The sequence below is a fragment of the Danaus plexippus genome (assembly GCF_018135715.1).
Source record: "Danaus plexippus chromosome 22 unlocalized genomic scaffold, MEX_DaPlex mxdp_33, whole genome shotgun sequence".
Taxonomy (NCBI): Eukaryota; Metazoa; Arthropoda; class Insecta; order Lepidoptera; family Nymphalidae; genus Danaus; species Danaus plexippus.
Genome location: NW_026869856.1, coordinates 469,904 through 491,857, shown reverse-complemented (window position 1 = coordinate 491,857; position 21,954 = coordinate 469,904). Strand labels below are relative to the sequence as shown.

General features: G+C 30.2%; 1 protein-coding gene and 2 non-coding genes across 6 annotated transcripts in view; 2 read left to right on the top strand and 1 right to left on the bottom strand.

Moving 5' to 3' along the window:
• The window catches only part of LOC116773614 (facilitated trehalose transporter Tret1-like), a 41,498-nt gene extending 25,312 nt beyond the window's left edge, over positions 1-16,186 (top strand). For all 4 annotated transcript variants that reach the window (XM_061528849.1, XM_032666098.2, XM_061528848.1 and 1 more), the window contains exons 3-5: positions 2,712-2,877; positions 11,656-11,843; positions 14,281-16,186. In XM_061528849.1, the coding sequence (XP_061384833.1) occupies positions 2,712-2,877; positions 11,656-11,843; positions 14,281-15,312 (1,386 nt within the window). In that variant the 3' untranslated portion in view covers positions 15,313-16,186. The remainder of the gene's footprint in view (positions 1-2,711; positions 2,878-11,655; positions 11,844-14,280) is intronic.
• Positions 16,187-19,193: 3,007 nt separating this feature from the next.
• On the bottom strand, positions 19,194-19,265 carry Trnag-ucc (transfer RNA glycine (anticodon UCC)). Its single transcript has one exon. It is a non-coding gene; the product is annotated as a tRNA-Gly (tRNA).
• Positions 19,266-20,491: 1,226 nt separating this feature from the next.
• Positions 20,492-20,563, top strand: Trnag-ucc (transfer RNA glycine (anticodon UCC)). Its single transcript has one exon. It is a non-coding gene; the product is annotated as a tRNA-Gly (tRNA).
• The last annotated feature ends 1,391 nt before the right edge of the window (positions 20,564-21,954 follow it).

Here is a 21,954-nt window from a genome sequence, read left to right as displayed (position 1 = left end):
TAAGGCTTAATATTTTTCCTTTAAAAGAACAAATTGTCAGAATTATCTTTTATTTTTTTCTGTCATTGTCACAACAACGAAAATTTACGTAAATATTTATTTAAAGTGAAAAGTGCCCCTTAAACCTACACATGGGTCGCAAGTCCCAGGCACTGGTAAAGCTCGTCTCCCTGCAACGCGATGGACCCGACACCCGCGCGGTGACTCCATTGAATTCTGAGAGGTTTCTTGTCTTTAGATTTAAACTAATTAATTTCTTCCTAGTTTAAATATAGGTGCGCGTTTAATAGGAACGAAAACTTCCGTTTATGTTTATTGTTTTTGCATCAATCTAGTCATGTCTATGACATTTTGACATTTCATACATTTGACATATGTGTCATATAATGAAATCTAAGATTTTCGCGAGTCTTATTCATTTACATGAAACTAATATTCTTCGGATAAACTACGCGGATTTTTATTATTTTAAAAAACTACATGTGACTCACATCTCGTCTGCCCGTGATCAAGGTTGCTGAAAAGCAACCGAAACGTCGGGATTATGTAGTTTTTTAAAATAATAAAAATCCGCATAGTTTATCCGAAGAATATTAGTTTCATTGATATGTGACATATGTCAAATGTATGAAATTAATCCTTTTGTTATTAAATAATAGTCTTTGAAATCATCTGTTATATATATCAAACCTTAATTTTAATTGGCATTTCTTTAATTATTTATTTATTACATATTTGGTAAGCTTACCATAAGTATACACCGTCGCACTACGTACGAAACGTTTACGATTTCTCGTTCTATAATACTTAATACTTTTAATGTGAATTTATGAATTAAAAACTATTGACGCTCCGTATTCAGTGAGATGCAAACTTGGGTTAGGGATATATAATATATAATATTGACATTTAAATGCATTCAGTTAAACTTGATGACATACGAATGAGTAGACAGTGGAAGTTAATTTAAGATAAAAGCAATCACATCTGTAAGGTTTCGTGGTGTTTTTAAACATAATAACATATGGAGAAACACACTCAGACACACACACACACACACACACACATATATATATATATATATATTGAATGATAGCGGTTTTCATTTGTATTACCAGTTTTTTTTTTAATTAAAGCCTTTAATCACAAAGAAAGCTTCTGAACATGATTATTTGTTATCAAACAAGATAAACAAACATAAATATGTATTAGTGTTATGTTATTAATGATAAGTTGATTTAAATCGTCTCACTTACGATACTCGTTCTTGTTATGAGACAATTCTTTGGTTTATGTTTTGAAAATTAAGATTTATATATTATATTCTTTACGAGTATTACAATAAAATCTATTGATTGTATGTTAGGATGTATATTTTGTGTACATCAGTTTAATATTTTATTATGAAATTCTTTATTTAAATATTTAATGTTTTTATATTTATAAATTGTTAGAAACGAGAGTCAAAAACATGAACAAAATACAAAAAAAAAATATTTCGTGTTTATGATAATTTTTATGGCAGAAACGAAAAAATATTTATACATCAATAGTATTTTACATATCTCTGTTATAACAGTATGCGGTTATGAGACGATCGCGGAAATACAACCGATGAAGAGATCAAAAACAGAACCTTCTTTTATAAACTCGGTTAATTAAAACAAACTTAATCTCCAACAGTAACATTGCGACGTGATGTCTGTGACAAAATATAACGATCTTATTGCAATGACAATATGACCTAGTTTTGTTTGATTCATTTCATATTAAAATGTAGATTTTACGCAAACTTAGTTATGCAATGAATATGACCATATTGTTTTGGTAATAGAGTAGAATTTGGTTAAATCGACTGTTCTGTTTTTGTAAATGTGGCAGTATGTCGGTCGTTGACTCCTTCCGAATGTTCCGGCCGGTGTGACGCTGTACGAACAGTGAGGGAATTTCGCTTCCGGGTTTGATGGTGTTATCGAAAATTTTCTTTTAGTAAGTACGGTAAAATCAAATACAAGGGCGACATACCAAATTATGATAATATACTGAGCTAAACATCTAAACATCAGTTTAAAAGAACATATTTATATCAAGTAAATTATTATATATTTATAAAAATTCTATACATATAATTAAATATAAAAGAAATCTTTTGTAATCTAAGTTTGTAACCAAGTGAACTTTATTCCCCGTATCTATGTAACAAGATAAACATCTAATATTTCACGCTATTCATCGATAAAAGATATTCATCACTGGCTTCCATTATCGCACTTACATGCTCGGAGCTGTGATCGATTTCCTATGTTGCAGCACTAGGGTATCGTTATCGATAGTTCGTGTACATTAAACATTAAACCTAGGATTGGAATAGAACACCACATGAATAAATAAATCTGTCACAGTCATTGCAATTTTCATTTGATTATCTGTCATTTCTGTCAAATGTCATTATGATTTAAATTTAATTAATTATCTGTCAAAATATCGAAATTGAAACAAAACCTCTCATGATACAATGTATTCACCGTGCGGGTGCCGGGTCCATCGCGTTGCAGGGAGACGAACTTGAACAGTGCCTGGGACTTGCGACCAAGGTGTAGATTTAATGGGTCGCGATCTATCGAGCGTTAAACGCTCATCTCCACCATTGTACGAAAATACGTAATAAAATTAACAAATATATTAAATTTTTTAACTTTCGTTTTGTTTAGATCTTTGCGGCGCTGGCTGTATCCCTTGGACCTTTTGCTGCTGGATTAAGCAAAGGTTACATGTCTCCAGCCATAGCGTCTATGCAAGAGGAAGAAAAGCATCACACCTCAGGGTTCACTGTCAGCGACCAGCAGGCCAGCTGGATAGCCAGTTTGAGCTTACTTGGTAGGTTTTAATCATATAATTTTTAGCATTAAGTCGATAGTACCATCTGGCTGAAACAAACATTTTACATATAGTCATACACAGTCCAATAAAAAGTATTCAATTTTAATGAAACTAATATTTTCGTATTTGTACGCGTTATTTTATAATTATTTAAAAACTACATACTTCCGTCGTTTCAAATGAATACTCGCGAAAGTCTTAGACCACAAAAAGTATTTAATCAAAATGATTGACAGGTTAATTATAATATATTTTTGGAATCATGGATATATTAAACGCTAATTGTAATAGAATCATTCGTTTCAAACAACGTAAGATATAATAATTTTAATTAAAAAAAAATTATCAGAACATCTGAGATTTTTTTAACAGGTGTCAACCCTGTCTTTGACATGACATCTGTCATTACAATACAAATAATTAACTTAATTAAATATTAAACTAAAACTATGTTAACATTATTTTTTTGTATATTTTATTCCTAAAGTTAAATATTTAAACATAAAAAAATAATGCCATATCAATTATTATTTGATTCATACGTTAATATAATTTCTATGGAAAGCAAGGCTAAAGATTTACGTACGAAAGCGGAAAGAGAAAGTGCATTGACAATAAATCATGGCGTTTTTATGAGCTTTCGTTTACGGGCACCATAGAAAAAGATGCACTTTATCCCATATCGCCGCAGTCAGAACACAATACTTCATAAGTATAAAGCAGAATGATATCACCAATCAATAAATCATTGTTTACAAGACTAGTTCGAATCAGGAATCAAACCCGTTCCCCTTTACAAGGAAATAGTGACGCGTAGAATAATGATCGCATAGAGGTTTCACCTGAATACCTGAATTTATTGTATAAGAATTTATGTTAAGTTATCTTTCTAATGTTATAAAAGAGAAAATTTGTGGGGATCTATATACGATTGTTGCTCTGTCACGAAAAAACCACTGAACGGATTTTGATCAAATTTCATAGTAACGTAGGTTATACATCAGAATAATACATAGAATATAATTAAACGCTGAATTCCGCATAGTTACTGCAGGATCAAGGCATTAGATTTGTATTGTAAATGTATGTAACTCACGTGACACGAACGCCAGATGTCGCTGACAGTTGATTAAAATATTATATTAACACATTTATAAGAAATCTCTAACTTAATCGGACAAAGTCGCGGTAAAAAACAAGTATAGTATTAATATATATATATATACAAATATACTTAATTCTAAACATTTAAAGTAATATTTGGATGGAATTACTCCGAGTGCTTCTTTTTATAAATTACCAACTTTATTGCATAATACTGATATAAAATGAATAAAAAAATATAAATTGGATTTGTAATACAGTAGAAGTATTATTAAAAAATACGCCATTATTGATAAACAATACCATCCTTACATACATTTAGCTGAAAACATGAATATCTTAAGCCTCTGTGTTGTTCTATCCTGTGACTTGTTCCTGACATTAAATGCCACACGCGTTTTATTGAAGTTTAATAAAACATTCAATGTAACCATAGCTGCGTGGCATTTGTTCCATAAACTGTCATTTATGTAACATAATGAAAATGTAATATATGAGATGTTATTGACAAGTTTACTAAGTGTTTAAAGAATAACATAATATATTGACTACTTTATTGTGATTATATTTTCTTTGGTACATCGTGAAAATATTATTTTTATATTCGCAGTTTAATTATTATGGACTACAATATATTATATATTTAATATCTTAAAAGCTTACACAGTATTTTTTAAGTATATGAGATTAAAATATTATTTGAGACGAAACTTGTCGTCATTCCATGGATTCAACGTGCGGGTGTCGGGTCCATCTTTGCAGGGAGAGGAGCTCCAACAGTGCCTGGGACTTGCGACCCAGGTGTAGGTTTAAAAGACCCCTATCTAACGCGCGTTAAACACTCACCTCCACCGTCCAAGCCCCTCTCTCTACCTAAGCAAATTCGAAACGAATCACTAAGGCTGCCTTCTTAAGTCTTTTAGTAGGTTGTAGAGAGATTTAGCTGTTCTACGTATTGCTCCAACTTCTATCGCGTACAGATTTCCTACGAACCTATTCTTAGGGAGTTCGTTTATTGAGCTCCTAATACTTTTTGCCCTACCTGATGGCATGCTCTTTGGGGATATTGGTTTCCAAAGGAACCGTAAGCTCTATTAATATAACGCGTTTTAAAATTCGCGAATACAGTAATATATCCGATCCGTAAATATCCTCTTTTATATTTTTTCTCATATCCATCATTATAGTCCAACGTAAATAAGCATATTTTAATTAACTTCAAAAAAATCGAAGCCTTCATTTTATTGATCAAAGTAGGTAGTTCGGAGTAAATAGGTTTTTAAAAATAATAAAATAAGCGTTGTAGTCCTCTAGCATGTTAGTTTCACTTAAATGAATACTCGCGAGAGTCTTGGGGCTCATTAAATCAATAAAATACTTTATAATTTAGAAGATTAGACGGTACAAAAAGACAGAGTGACAAATATTTTTAAGGCTTTGTTGTTGTTTGAACAGAAAATACAATAGTTATATAAATAAGTAATATTCTGATTTAATACGTCGTATTTTATTATGAGGGAAATATTTTAAGGCTTTCTTGTATAATGTTATAATGGCTATATGAAAATAACCCTTATTATCTAATATTCAGAGGTCATATGATGAACTTAAATTTTTATTGTTATTTTAAGAGTGCTCAAACATATGAATAATATCTTTATACAGTTTTACTGCTTCTTAATCTTACAAGTTCAAAGAAGATTTGTCAAAAATATTATACATCGTAAAATAAAATATATACTTATATATTGTAAGTAATAATGATTTATGTAGAATTAATATAAAGAGGTATTTAAAATAAATATTTAAAATAAATAAAATTAAATACTCTGATTTAGCTCCTGTTATTTTTATCATTTTTAATCAATTTGCATTTTTATTTTAAACATTACATTCCTATTGGTTAATAGTAACGGTATCCTTAATACGAGTTATTAACGATTACTAGAAACGGAAAGTTTATCAGTTTCTCATTTATATGCTTGCGTTAAATTGGGAACTGTCTATGTTAAGTTTGACTATGAGAACGCAAAATATTATATACTACATTTAATTAAATCACAATATATTAACTGTTGAGCCAAAATAGACTTTATTAATAGGCAGTAAGGTTACCGCAATATTTACTAACAGTTAGGACACATCCTAAGAATATATCAGTATAAGTATTAAAAATGTTTATAACTTATAAGGTATGTTTATTTATATTCTCCTTGTTCTAGCTATGTATTAACAAGTAATTCTCATTAATGAAAATTCAATTTTCAATACGTATTATGTACATATATTTCAGTTCAGTTCAACAATTCATAATAACATAAATTTAATTTAATTCAACATAAATTGAGGAAAATTTCAAGTAATTTTATTTGTAGGATCTTTGTGTACAGTATGCTTACTCTTTGTTGTCCACGCCACATACGATGAATTTCCCGTATACCATTAAATAAAATACTTTTATGAGTATAATATTCGAAGATTTATGAGTAATGACTGTTAACGCTCCGTATGTAGTGGTGGTTAGTCCGCTTGGAGTATAGGGTGTTGTCTTGTAGACATGACAATTTTATTAACATTAAACAGTACAGGCGAAGTCGCGTGCTTCGTCTAGTATACAATGAATTCGTAATGAATTAGAAGCAGCCCTCGCTAAGATTTATATTGTTCTTGGGAGCGTGTTGTTAAACTCGAATTTTACGATAATTTCGCATTAACATATTCCCACATTTTAGTTAACCGGCTGTAAATACGTTTGAGACACTGTTTATAAACACATTATTTGAGCATAGGATTATGGTCTTCAATACAAACATCTTTAAGGCTAGAATGGTTTGACGTACATTAATAAAAGGTACATTGCTGTGTGATCAATTGAATCTTAAACAGCTCAAGGTTTCATTCAAAGATAATTTTAGAAGAAATATAAAGACTTACTATGTTATTCGTTAGGGAGCTGTGGATTTAAACATACCTAGTCAATAAAATGTTATGTTTATTTAATAAAAACACAGGCGAATGTACGCAGTGATTGCGAATTGGGTGCTTTGTTTTTTAAATAGTTATTCAATATTGAAACTCAATGAACACAAACAATGTAAATATATGTTTAGGACGAGTGCCTGTCATCACGTAGATACGGATCGTTTTTCGTTTCTCATTAAATAACGTACGTTAATACTACGAAGGTATATTAATGTTTTAAACTTGTGGAGACCCACTAGTTATAAACTAGACAGTTTGAATACATTTTTTCATTGATATTAACATAGATTATATAATAATTATTGCAAATGTTAATAATTAATTAAAATGAAGAGATAAATATTTTAATTTCATATAAAAATATTGTCGAAGTTATCAAATTTATTATCCCAGTTACTGTAATAATTTTATATCTCAAAGCGATTGTCCAATAGCACTTATTTATAATTTTTTCTAAAATAAATCAGTTTCATTTATGATAATTTGTCATAAAAATAATCAGTCACCTTAAAGGAAACTAAAACAAACGTCTAAACTTTAAATTATATAAATAAAAGTAAGTTATTCCTATACTATACGCTTTTTATTATTGTTATTGTATAGAAACCGATATAAAAAACGAGTTGTATTCGTAAATCATAGTTCGATTAATATAAGTGCACACCATAATCTTATATATCACTATTAATGTATATATATTAATAGTGATATATAAGATTATGGTGCGATATATTTTTTTTCACTTAAATCCGTAAGCAATGGCCATATTACTTAATATTATGTTGTAAGGTATATCATAAGAGGCATTTGTAAGGCGTGCCCGAAATGCTCATAGAATATTCAGTGTTTAAGAACAATGACAGGGCGTTACTGGCTGGTCGTAACGCATCTTCAATGAACTTTACTGACAAATCTACTTTGGGATGTTTTATATGAAACTTAAGGTTCAGTTATATGAGAGATTTAATTGAATAAGACCATGTTAGTATGAAGATTCTGAATAATTCTTACATAAATTTGATTGACATTTGGAAAAATGTCAATGTGAAAGGCTTTATTCTTTATTGCGTTGGGTTCGTCGAAATTTCTCTAAAAGAAATACATAAGATTACGCTTAATAAATATACTCTTTGCCAAAGTACTGGGATAATATTAAATTATGTGAAAGATATTAAAAAACTAAGTCTGTCTAGACTTTAATCTAGTCGATATTTTCAATTCATATTAGGTCTTTCTACGAGGTCGCCTCTTTCTCATTTCAGTCGTTTATCTCGTAATTTCGGTATATTTAACAAAAAAAAAAAAAACAATGAAAAACTTCAAAAAAGATAAATTTGGTTCATCCTAAAAGGCTATCCATTTATGTTTAAATATAATATTCCTTTACAACGAATTACTTTCGTATAAAGAAAAGCTTAGTTTCATTGAATCACTAATAAAACATGAATTACACACGTACGGAACAAGATTTTTGATTTAAACATATAAACTGTCGGTATGTAGTTTACAATGATCTTTAAAGTAAGATAAAACTATACAATTTACTTATTTAAAACATCGGTACGATTAAATATAAATTAGACTTTTAAAATATAGATATAAAATATATTATAACACTACATTGTTGCCAAAATACCGTCGGGGTTATTACTGCTTCGTGGTAGGAATATTTTTTTTTTTTATGAAAAGAAGAATGAAAAAAGAAACTACTGCAAATTATACAGCCGGACCTGTTTAATGATATACAAGTGTCTAATCTTTAACAATTGATTTGTATCAGAACGGTCCTAAATTACTTATAATTTTGCCCAATAGCGAGACATTAACACCTTTATTTCTAACCGACGACGACGTATCCAAAAACAGAATCGTATTTTTTTTTACATTTGCATAAAAAACAACGTTGAATTATGCAAATATAGAATTTAATGGAATCCACTTAAGGTTCACTTCTTAAAAAAAGCTTTTATCATAACAAAAACGCAGAAAATACTCAAAATATTTAATTGATATAACAAAGTGATAATAATTGTAAATTACTAGCTATTACGTTAGATTCAAATGTTGGTATGTCGTTTCACCTATTAGTCTTAAATAATAGAAAGTCAATTCTCCATTGGCTGTTATTTTACAGGAAGAAAATTTTATTATATTATATCTTTAGTAACGTTTTATTCAATAGCAGGTCTTTCTATGAATACGAGGAACCTGAGAGTATGTTTTTCCAAGATGTGGAAACATAACCAAAAAAATTGGAGAGTTTAGTTTAAAAAAAAATCTTTAAACTTAAATTAGGGCAAGCAAAACCTTGAGAAAGCACAAGCATGCTGCATAAGGTAAATCATTATTTGCGTCCCTATAATTAGTATGCTAAAGGCTATTAAAGGCACTTTGTCATTGTAATTAGAAGCAACATTAGCTGAGAATATATAATGTAAATATTAACATACAAACATACATCCATAATAACTCTTAGCTTATAGTTTCCTTATATATACATATATAGGAACAAGCACAACTTCCTCATGTGGCTCCGATGACACAATTTACTTTTGTTTCGTTTGAATGAGACTTATTAAAAATAATAATGCATAATTTTTCGTGCGAACTTTCTTCAAATTTTTATTTAAAATACATTCGAAATGAATAAAAGTTAGTAAAAAAATATGCAACGATCGATACCGACACAGAATACCAAAATATCTAACACTTCGTGTCCGTCGGGACGTCAAAAACAAGATCTTGAACTACCAGCTGATCGACTGAATTCCTGAAGTATACTGAGTCATTGGCATTTACAATTACATTGAGGATTTATCAAATTGAATCACAAGAATACAGAACCTTGTACCGAAATAGGTAAGAGTTGAAATTAATAAGGAGATACGGGTGAATTGAGAAAAATAGTTTGAGAATTACTATTGGAAAAATAGATTGTTTAAGTTGAGGTACTCAATTGAAATGAATTTCAAATATATGACAATGAATTGGACGTTAGATATTAGATATGGTTTTACAGTCGCTTTACAAATTGAGCTATTGCGCTCTGACGTAATTAATGCAATGACTTTGATTTGGAATCGTTTGGTTTCAAACTTTTATGATGTGGATTATCGTATCTGTGTTTTAATTATTTACAAATCGTATCAGTTAAACGTAGTAATCTTCATATATATAGCACATAAAGCTATTAGTTTGAACATAGTCACGTCTTATTAAAGTATGTAACTATAATGTGAAAGTGTGTGTATGTTTGTCCTCGCAATGGACCGTATATTTGAATGTAAACCTTGTCCCAAGCAGTCTCCAAGCTGAGTGACAATTAGAAGAGAAAGTGTGTAGTTTGAAGCCTTCTACGGTACCTTGGGAAAATTGAATCCAACTATAGATACTTCAAATATATTATATAGATTTATCTTAAATAACATTAAGGTCACGTCGGACTAATACTATTGAAACCTAAACATTTAATGTCACACTCCTGTGTGTGTTGTACTGGCTTTTAAACACGGCTCTTCTCGGCGGCGAGAAGAAAAAAAATTGATATCAGAAACAGTTTATGTAATATGTGACAATCGTTTTTTGTTCTGCAAAAAAAAAAAAAGATTATATAAAAGAAATTATAAATATGAATTGGTTAAGATAATGAAGTAAATATTAAGGAGGTTTATGTAAATAAATCTATCAAACTCATCGTAACGAACTCATCGCATCGAACTCATCGATATAAATGATACATTTCATGTAAAAACGTAAGTTACACTTGTCTTAGTTGTGAGTGAATAAAATGAATTTAAACAGCGATGGCGCTCCAAACTGTGAAGGAATGCCATAATTCAGTCTGGTTTATTTTTGATACAAAAAAAAACACTCGGTAAATCTCATTGAACACAAATAACACGGTTTGATTATACAAAAAGAAGTCTGAGATTGAATTTAAACAAACATTTAACAGTGAAAAACTATAGCTCACAAGATATTTCCAGATTATAAAGCCTTTATTAACTCGACGTCTGGAATTATATATACGCAAAAAACGTATACGTTGTGGGTTTATTTCTGTCTGGTTTCAATATTACTAAGTACGTGCGTGAAGCACTCGATTCTGGCGCCATCTATAAGGGATACATCATAAACAAATCCAAATATTGAATCATAAACAAGCACTTCTCAATTTCGCTTCCTATTTAGTATGGATGCTACTCGAAAATGGATCTTACGTTACTGTAACAGTTTATTGATAGCCTGAGATAAATCTACCATAAGTAAGGCAAATATTTATATCCTTACGAAGCTTTCCAGTATCGCAAACATTTTAATTATGTCTTGGAATTTAAAACTTTTCACATAGACACATTGATACCACTAAATAAGATAAACCGTAGGCGATTCTTAAAGGTTGTAAAACCACGGTTACTTTTCATATTATGTACACTGTTTTTACTAACTCTTGCTTAGGTTTTACTGCGTCCTAGTACAGTAATTAATGTTTGAAATAATAAGTTATTTTTATTTTGTCTTAAATATGATCTCTTCGTTCGTTCTTTTATGTTAATTACATATATATATTAGTATAGATAACTAAAAAAAAGATCAGTATAATTCCAAAATTTATACATAAAGGAGTATTCTAGTTTGTAGAAGATATAATTAATATTTTCAAATATTAATATCTGTTTTTTCTTTCAGGGGCTCTCATCGGTGGTATCCTGGGTGGTATGGCAATGAGACTTGGAAGAAGGAGAGTTCTCCTCTTCACGGCATTGCCTTATACCGTGGCGTGGCTTGCTACTGGATTATCAACCAGCGTCAATATGCTATCAATAACATCGTTCTGCGGCGGCATGCTGATTTGCTGCATAACCATGATTACCCAGGTAATAGTCGTCAATATCATTATAGTAATCATTATTTTCATGATTACGAAAATAATATTTGTAATAACGTTATTGGAAAACATAACTGATATCGCTATTTTATGCCATAAATAACTATCAAATGGTTTTATCAAATATTTAACTTAAATATTTATTATTTCATAATTGTCTCAAGTAATGTGTACCCTAATATCTATAACGGCTTATTCGGTTCACGTAAGAACCTTAATAAGAGCTTTTATTTGTGACACAGGTGTACTATTATCATAATTATATACAGTTTATCATATCTAAAGACTTGAAATATTAAAATGTATTTGTTAATTAAATATAACAAGTTTTAAATGTTACAATATTTTAAAAATATAAATTATTTTATAATTTAGATTGAGTTGGGGTGTACGAAAAATAACTACACACAGATTATAAAATTGACAATAAACGTTTGGAATATAAAAATAATTCTGACACACTGTCATTAAAAATGATAATTTAGAATTAAATTTTTAGACTAGTCAGATTAAAATTATGAAATCATTCTCGTATTATTTATTATATTTAAGTACGTTGGGAACTATAAAGGTGGTGCATGAGAAAACTGATTACATAACACCACAGTTAAATGTATTTGTGATAAAATTTTATAGTTTTGAAGTGACATAAGCTGTTACGCAAGAGTCAGAGACGTGAATAATAAAATTAAACTATTTATATAAATACAATGTTAACTCGTAAAACGATGATTTCGATACAACCTAGAATAACCCGATACCTTCGCTTTATAATAATTGAGAGAGTCTCTATATAAATAACATTTTTAACGAGCTTTTGAGTAGGGTTGCATTTTAAGCTCCCTATGAGATACGTGTTATCATTGTCTTTTGATTTCTCGATAATAACTTAAACAGATCTTGATTTGGTGACACTGGCAACTACTACAGGAAGCTGCTCTTCTGATTAAAAAAATATTTTGAAAATCGGTCTTTAACTGATAGAGTAAAAGTAGAGTTTACTCTAGTAATAAGGCCTAAAATATAATGATTCTACGTCTAATTAGGTCTACAAAGACTAGCTTAAATTTCAAAAATAGGCTTATGAAAATATCTAACCGATGGTAAAATGTCCATCATAATCGGATCAGCTGTTCCAGATATTAGTTGGAACAGACACATGAAGAGATGGACAAACAAATTTAAATAATAATTAAAATTTTTGATGGAAGCATCTTTTACACTTAACATGATTCGTCTAAAGTTTTCGCGCCTCAATGCAAGTTGCAACGTTTCCTGCAACCACAACAGTGCAGACTTTCCACGCAGCCTTCATAAGTTATATATTACGTTACAAAAGTCAATTTCACAAAACATTAGAGTATCTGCATCTAAACGAGAAAAACAAAACATCTTATAAGAATGTATATGTTTTTTTTTTTTAATATTTTCCGTACTTTTTGATGAGACATCGTATATTTGAAGAGACGTAATTTACTATACGTCCTAGTTTTACTTAATATTATATATATAGTGATAATTAAAATAACAGTTTACAACTAATATACGTTTCATATTATCAAATAACAAAACAATTTATGTCCTTCATTTGTTTATAAGTTTTTCGCAACTTATTTTTATGCCGTGTGCGGAAATGTACTAAGCCAAATGATTTTCCTATGGAATAATATACCTCATACAAAAACACTAGCGGGTTTATGTAAGAGCAAGCCATTACAATATTGTTTAAACTGTTTCTTTATTGCAAATATTGTTAACAATAGCTGACAATTAGCGCTTGTAAATGAGTCTTTAAGAATACCTGTGTGTACGGCAGTTTTCAAAGCAATACATAACACTTCATTCAAAATCACAGTATATATGATTTAAGGAAATTCTCCGCATTATAATGAATACCACGTAATCATGGACACATTTCCCTTGAAGCATATTCTTCTATATAAATGAAACTAAATTTTTTTCGGATCACTGCGCGTATTTTATTATTTGAAAAACTATATTCTTTCATAGTCCAAAAAGAATACTTTTATTTTAGTTATTTTGTCAAACACTAAATTTAAAGACGAAACAGATTTTATATTTCTTTCCCCTTATAAAATATATACCTATTGAAGTTTATACCAAAAAGTTAATAAATAAATTATTACGACCAAGTTACTTTGCTTGTAGTTTTTTTTAAACACACTACTATAATATACAGCAGGAAGTTGTTACACGATATTTGTAGCTCGATCTGGTCTAGACATTGCCTCTGTTCCATATTACGTAATTTTCATATTTTCATCATGTAAATGTCAAATGTGAAACAAATTGGAAACTGGCGACCAACCAAAAGATATTTTCTTACGGACGCTCATTAGACGTTACATGTTTCAAACATTATTTGTGTTACAATGAATATAGCAATATTTTTTTATTGTCCACAGGTTTACGTTACGGAAATAGCTGTGCCGGAAATTCGTGGGTGCTTGAGCTCAGTTTTGAAGATCCTGAGCCAAATTGGTATTCTCATATCATTTTCACTTGGCGCGTCCCTAAATTGGCACCAATTGGCCCTGGTTGTGGCCGCAGCCCCAGTTCTCCTGTTCTTCGCATTGTTATTCATCCCGGAGACTCCATCGAGTCTGCTCCTGCGAGATAAAGATGAAGAGGCTGCGAGCGCTCTCCAGTGGCTGCGGGGCCCGGATGCTGATATTCGCCAGGAATTAGCGACGATAAGGACGAATATTTTAGCCAGCAAACATTACAATGATGGTAAAGCTGGTAAATTCAAAGTTCTTTTGTCGAAACGTCTGACACGACCCGTCCTTATAACATGCGGTCTAATGTTCTTCCAAAGATTCACGGGGGCCCATGTATTCAATTTCTACGCCGTGCCAATGTTCAAAAAGACTTTCAGGATGATGAATCCCCACGGAGGTGCCATAGCTACGAGCGTCGTTCAGCTGCTAGCTTCTTGTTTATCTGGACTGTTGATTGATCACGTCGGAAGGTTGCCGTTGCTAATGACAAGTGGAGTCATGATGTCCATAGCGTTAGCTGGCTTCGGTTCATACGCTTATTATGAAGATGTGTTCCGAAATTCGACAGATCTAACTCAAGTTGAACCTGGTTCTTACGACTGGATACCTTTGCTTTGCGTCCTGACTTTCACTATAGCGTTCTCGTTGGGCATAAGTCCTATATCCTCGCTTCTTATTGGGGAACTATTTCCATTGGAATATAGGAGTACTGGTAGCGCATTAGCGACAAGCTTTAGCCATTTATGTGGTTTCGTAAACGTGAAAACTGCAGCCGATTTCCAGGACCACATAGGCCTTTATGGTTTGTTCTGGCTGTACGCTGGAATTTCGGTCCTGTGTTTGCTTTTCGTCGTACTCTTTGTACCAGAGACAAAGGGCCGTGAGATTGACGAAATGGACCCCAAATACGTTGAATCACTGTGTATAAATCGATAGCATTGAACTGTATTATAGTTTGTATAATCATAGACTGAATTTCCTTGGAGATAACGAATGTCTTTAACTTATCTGAGGAAACCTTCTCCAGTATTATTTTTAGTATAATCTAGTGATACGACAGTGCCTTAATCTTAGATCTTTTTTCCAAAACATCACACAAAGTTTAGGCTCAAAACGAGCTTACGATATAAAATTTTTTAGATAATATTTATTAACCTTTTAACATTGTATTTAAAATTAAATTAAATTATCTATACTCATATACAATATCATCTTGAAAACCAAAAAAAAAAAAATGTATATAATGTAAATATTTCGTCATTTAGAATAAGTATGTACTTTTATTACTACGTCACAAATCTATTTATTGTTAATAATGTTTTTAAGTTAGTTTTTTTTTATTAAAATTTAAAAAAAAAACAAACAAACACTTGTGATTTTTTTTATATATCAGTATTGTTGAATTTTTAAAAGAAAAACAATGTGATTAATTGTGTTATTGTTGTTGAGGTTTAATTGTATTGTATATGTAAAACATTATCTATAGGATTTGTGGATTCGTTTGAAAGTCTTGTATAAGGTTTTTATTATGATGAGTTTATTATTGTCATTCATCGACTACAGATTTATTGCATTTGTTAGTAAATATAGTATAGTTGAAATTTATATTCGTTTAATAGATGTGGTGCTAAAACGGTGCCTTTGGGAACTCCAAAATTGAAAGCTGTATATAACTAGCCCTAAGATTGTACATATTTATGTACTATTGTTTAAATTGCCATATATTTAAGGGTATTTAATATACCTGTATTTTCTGAAATGTACTTAAAACAGTGATTTAAGTGTTTAATAAAAAATGTCCTTAACGAGATTATTATTTTATTTTTCACGAAATTCTCCTACAGAAATTTATTATTCAGTACGGAATCTGTATACAACCTTTGATTTTATTAAACTTCAACTAATATAAAATGGATGTATGTATGTATGTATGTTACAGTGTATCTTGAAAACTTGCTCTTATGAAATGTAACACAAGCCATTTACTCGCAATGTCCTGTCTAAGTAAAGTTGCCGGCGCTTTAGTTATAAAATGTTAAAAATCAACCCTCTATTGAGGTATTAATGTTTAATTCTCTTTGACATATTGCGTTGTACATTTGGCAAGGGATTTTGGCACAAATTGAAAATTTTAATTATTGTCTAACTCACAAACATTATTTTAAAACAGGTCTCCAGTGTGAATGAAACCTTAGCATAAATTACAGAATACAATCAGCTCTAAAGCTGAGGCTGCAATTAAAAATCTTACATGTGTCCTGAATTCGCCAGTTCTCGTGTAGTTAGAGCATCACAAAGATTCTTGTGTCGTTTCAAATTAATTAAGAACTTATATAAATGGGGATGAAAACACGATTTTGTATTCAATTTTTGAAATAATTAATTATATTAATAATGTCTAAATTTTATTCACTATAAAAAAACACAATTATAAAACTGCTAATCATATAAATAGTATCTGCTCCGACGGAGTCGAGAGCTGGAGCTAGTTTGATATAAATAATGATCATAATGGTTACATGTTGTATAACATCATCATCAATAACAAACTACCGATCACTCACTCTATTGTCAATCGGCAATAACAATATACACTTTTGTTATTTTATTACAGAGTCATGGCTGAAAGTACAAAAGACTGAATTATAACAAATAATGTTTTCACAAACCTATTACACACAATGGTACGTTTCCTTCTGATCATTATTTTTTATGTACCTATTTCTATACTTCTTTAAGTATTTTAATAGTTTCCATGAAAATATATTATACTAATGAATGATATATCAACATAGTTTTAATCAATGGAGTTCTCATCTTAGCTTTAATGTGGATAATAAAGAAAATCATTTCCTTTTAGCGCCATTTTCTCGGGCTTTAAAATAAATTTGGATTGCGCCTGTAAAATTTATAAAGCAAAGATTGAGAAAGACATTATGTAAGTGTAAATAACGTAGGAGGTAATATGTTTAGACTTAATAATAAAATTTTACTCTTCTTACGCCCTTAAAATTCTGAAAAAATATGAAATTTAACATAAGTTTTGAAATAAATTGGTTCACATTGAAATAAAATCCTACTCTCATCTCGTCTGCCCTTGATCACGAATATTTACAAATTTATCGAAACGTTAGGTAAGTTAAGCACTATAAAAAGCGCAGCACATCTGACAACCACAGATTTATTTAATTTGAATATAAAGTATTATATTAGGTTATACATATATTAGTATGACACATGTTAATTTTGGCTCTAAGAAATAAAAATATAATAATTTGTCACAAAATTATATTTGCTTACAGTGACGAGAACAAAAAAATTGTTTATTTGTTTCTTCATATTTAATAGTCTTTATGAATTAATACTAAATATACGTTTTAATAAGTCAAACAAGTAATAAATAAACAGATCGATACAACCGTGGTTTATATGCAAGTATATTAATGATCTGTCCAGAAGTAATATTACAAAATGATTCAGCCTCTTAAGGTTCAATTAGCCGGCGAATCTAGTTAATGTCGTAGCATATCAATATGAGTGCATTCAATTGAGTTTCGTGCACTTGAACTGAATTTATAACTTCGAGATGCGCTTCAAACGATGCGGTGCCACAGGATAGGTAAGTAAGTAGGTTAATGAGTCAGGTTAAAGATGTATGTAAATATATATATATATATATATATATATATATGCGTTTATATATGTCAACATTTCATTTTGAGATGTTCTAGAAAGATATTATAGAACTAAACAAAACAAATCTTTAGCTATAAATAACATTTTTTTCTTGAAAAAATAATTTCTTTAACTCTTATATAAAATTCTACACGCATTGATTACTGAAAAGTTGATAGCTTATGTTGACTAACAAAAATTATACCGCTATATTGGCATTTACATAAAAATCAAACAAATTTAATGCCACATATTCGAATCGTAAATTTTCTTTAAGTTAAACCCAAAAGACGAAATTGGAATAGAAAATAATACCTACCAATAAAATAAATTACAGCAATAATAAATCTATTAATTTTATGCTACCATTAAATCTAATCTGTGTCACCATTTCACCAATAACAAGGCATAGGTAGTAAGTTTTTTCCAGCTAACGAGTGGAAAACGTTCAATGCCCTCGGGCGCTTAGCGGGATCACACGAGATCGGATTATAAAGATATATCTCGAGATACGCGATATTTGGTATATTTGTAGATATGAAAATATTTCTTTTTAATGTATCAATTTTTGACGACTGGGAAGCTATTCGTTTTAAGTTTCTTAATTAAATGTAAGAAATTCTAACTAATAGTTGGTAAAAAGAAACGAATATACGATTAATAGTATATAATAATATAGATAATTGTCTTACAAAATTATTATTGTTAGAATTAAGATGAAGTCAAATAATTGTTAATTTAGTTTAAAAAACTAGGTTTAAAATAAGATACTTATTGGAAGGTTTTATTTAAAAAATTGCGTTTCACTTCCACATTTAGATCAAAATAAATGAATTAAAATCATCTTTAGATTTATTGTAAGTCAGAAATCACCTGTACAATTTCAGAACGATCGATTGATGGAGTTACATTGAATATGAGACAGCAATATTAAGTATAATAGGTGTGAGTGAGACAGAAAAACAGGTGAAACAGAAATGTACTGAACAAATAGATGAAGTCTTTTGTAATTTGACATAGATTTGAATATGAAATAAACTTGCATTATGATTGACTGCTTTATATCTAAATGTTATAAATTATTATTGCAATAATATGATAGACTTAATACTATTTTTCAAATATATATTAATAAAAAAGTGTGCGTTGGCCGGGAATCGAACCCGGATCAACTGCTTGGAAGGCAACTATGCTGACCATTACACCACCAACGCCCTTATTATAATTAGATTTTTATACTTAGTTGTTGTCGGAAGATACATAATATTATGTAAGTGTAAATTTGTTAAATTTTAATAATACAATCACCACTGAACCCGAAGTGTTTCTCATAATAAAAATGTTTCTCAATATTTTTGATTAAAATAAAAGACAAATGCTTCAAAAATAATCTTAGAATTTAATGACTTATGTTCTTACCGTTATGCGCATTAGTGAATGCTTTTATAACTGTTTTGAATAGATTTTAACAAAAAAAAAAAAAAACCTAAAAAGTACTAAATATTTTACACAAATAGAAGTAATATATCAATTTATTATTCTGTTTGCCAACGTAAAGTGAGAATATTTGATGTTAAAAAAAATATTATTTGAATATATATATAAATAATATCCAAAAAATAAAAACTGAAAAGAAAAATGTGACGGTTTTAAGAAGCAAATGTTGACATTTTTTACAACTTATTCACGCTGTTTGAGTCTCATCAGCGCGTATCAGTTACTAAATGTTTATATCAAGTGATGCTGAAGGCATAACAGTTACCACTGTTGGAATTCCTCTCATAGCAGATAGGTCAAATCGGTAACAGAGGAGCTTGGACAGTGGAGGTGAGCGTATAACGCGCGTTAGACGGAGGCCCCTTAAATCTACACCTGGGTCGCAAATCCCAGGCACTGATGAAGCTCCTCTCCCTGCAACGATGGACCCGACACCCGCGCGGTGAATCCATGGAATGATGAGAGGTTTCGACACACCTTTCTGAATTAGACAGTTGCTTAATATAGGTGAATGTTATAGGATACGCCTAACATTGTATTATTCGTAGGAAGAATTCTTCTGAAAGAAAGTATGTATATACCTACATCATGTCTTTATTTGTCACGCTAAGAATATGTTTCATACTCTGTTACAAGATTTAGCCTAATGGCTGTTGGTAACATATTTTAGCTGTTCTATCATTAAATCAAACTAATATTACATAAAAAAACCCTTGATTAGGAATGGACATTATTTAAGGCAACGAAAAGACTTCAGCTAAACTCAATGCACCTTGCGCAGAGAGGAATACAGAATGACTAATAGGATTTAATTTTAACTAGTATGAAGTTATAAGCAAGTGAATAAGCTATTTGAAGAGTTGTGAAAGATTAGCCGTACTAAATATTTATCATTGATGACATATTTTCATACTTGCAATTAGATAAAATTCTAATTGCGAGAGCGTTGGTGGTGTAATGGTCAGCATAGTTGCCTTCCAAGCAGTTGATCCGGGTTCGATTCCCGGCCAACGCACACTTTTTGATTATTTTTTTAGTTACTGATAGATAAATCTTATATATGAAACAAATTAGTTATTTAAAACCTTTTAAACTTCTTTTTTAAAAATACAAAAAATATATGAAATTTCATGTTAACGTATAAACTTTTTATGAAATGCTATTAAAAAAGGTTTTTTAAGTGTTTCCTAGTGTACATATTTTTGTTCGTTTGTAATGTATTGAAGTGCTTTCATTATTTGTATGATAATAATCAAATTTTGAGGGAAATTAATGATTATAATGAGATAACACTTTCGCGAGTTTTCATTGAAATATTTATATTTTTCGGAATTACTGAACGTGATCACGGTTGCTGCAAAGTGACCGACACTTCGGCAGTATGTTGGTATAATTAATTATAACACGTAGTAAATCCGAACAATATTAGCTTTATTTTAATGATCATGAGTATACATACCGTCTTCCCTGCGAATCGATACGATTACTCCTTCCACATTACAGCAGCAAAAGATTGCAACGATTTGCCTGATTCCATGTTTCCTTTGACTTATAACTTGCCCTTCTTCAAGAAAATGGTGAATAAGTTGTTTCTGGATATCGCGTTAACCACCTACGACTGCATCTCCACCTTCCAACGAGTCGAATCTCACTCAATCACTTTCCAGTCGAAAAAGAAACTGCCTTTAGTATTTCTATATAATGATTGTTTATAATTTTTTTAAATAACATTAATTCACTTGTTCTTTAAATAAAGTATCGCCCGCTTCACTCCAATATACAAAGACACTAAAATGACATTACGGATATGATTTGATGTAATTATGGTCGTGATATAAATTTATTTTGAATCAAAGTAAGTTTTTCTGATAATGTGATAGATCAGACATAAAGGATGACTGTCTGTTAAAGATGGTTAATATTTGAAGGTAGAGTGAAAAAGAGTTAGGGCGTAACATCACTGCTGAGTAGGCTTATTCTGCGGCCGGAACTCACAGTATCAGTAAGGGAATAATTCATTATTACGTCGATTTTATTAGTAAATCCAGATATTAACCGACTTCTAAAGAGGCGCAGATTCTCAATTCGTTGCATTTTTTTATGTATGGTCACTGAGTCAGATTTTTATAGTGTGATCCACTCAAAATTTAAGTAAATCTAAATAAAATATTGAAATATGTTCTTCTTATATAAATGTGCACGTGAGAAAGTCTTCCTCCACGTTTTACGGATCACCATTGAAGATGTCTTGCTTTATTTCTTTCTCTGTTACGCTTTAGACCCTCTTTTTTTTGTTAATTTCAGACTCCTGACCTCGACCTATTCTCATACGAAATGTAAGTAAAAAGGTCTCCCCATCTTGAAACAGCTAGTCTATTAACTTACCTATTTTATAAATTGACTAAA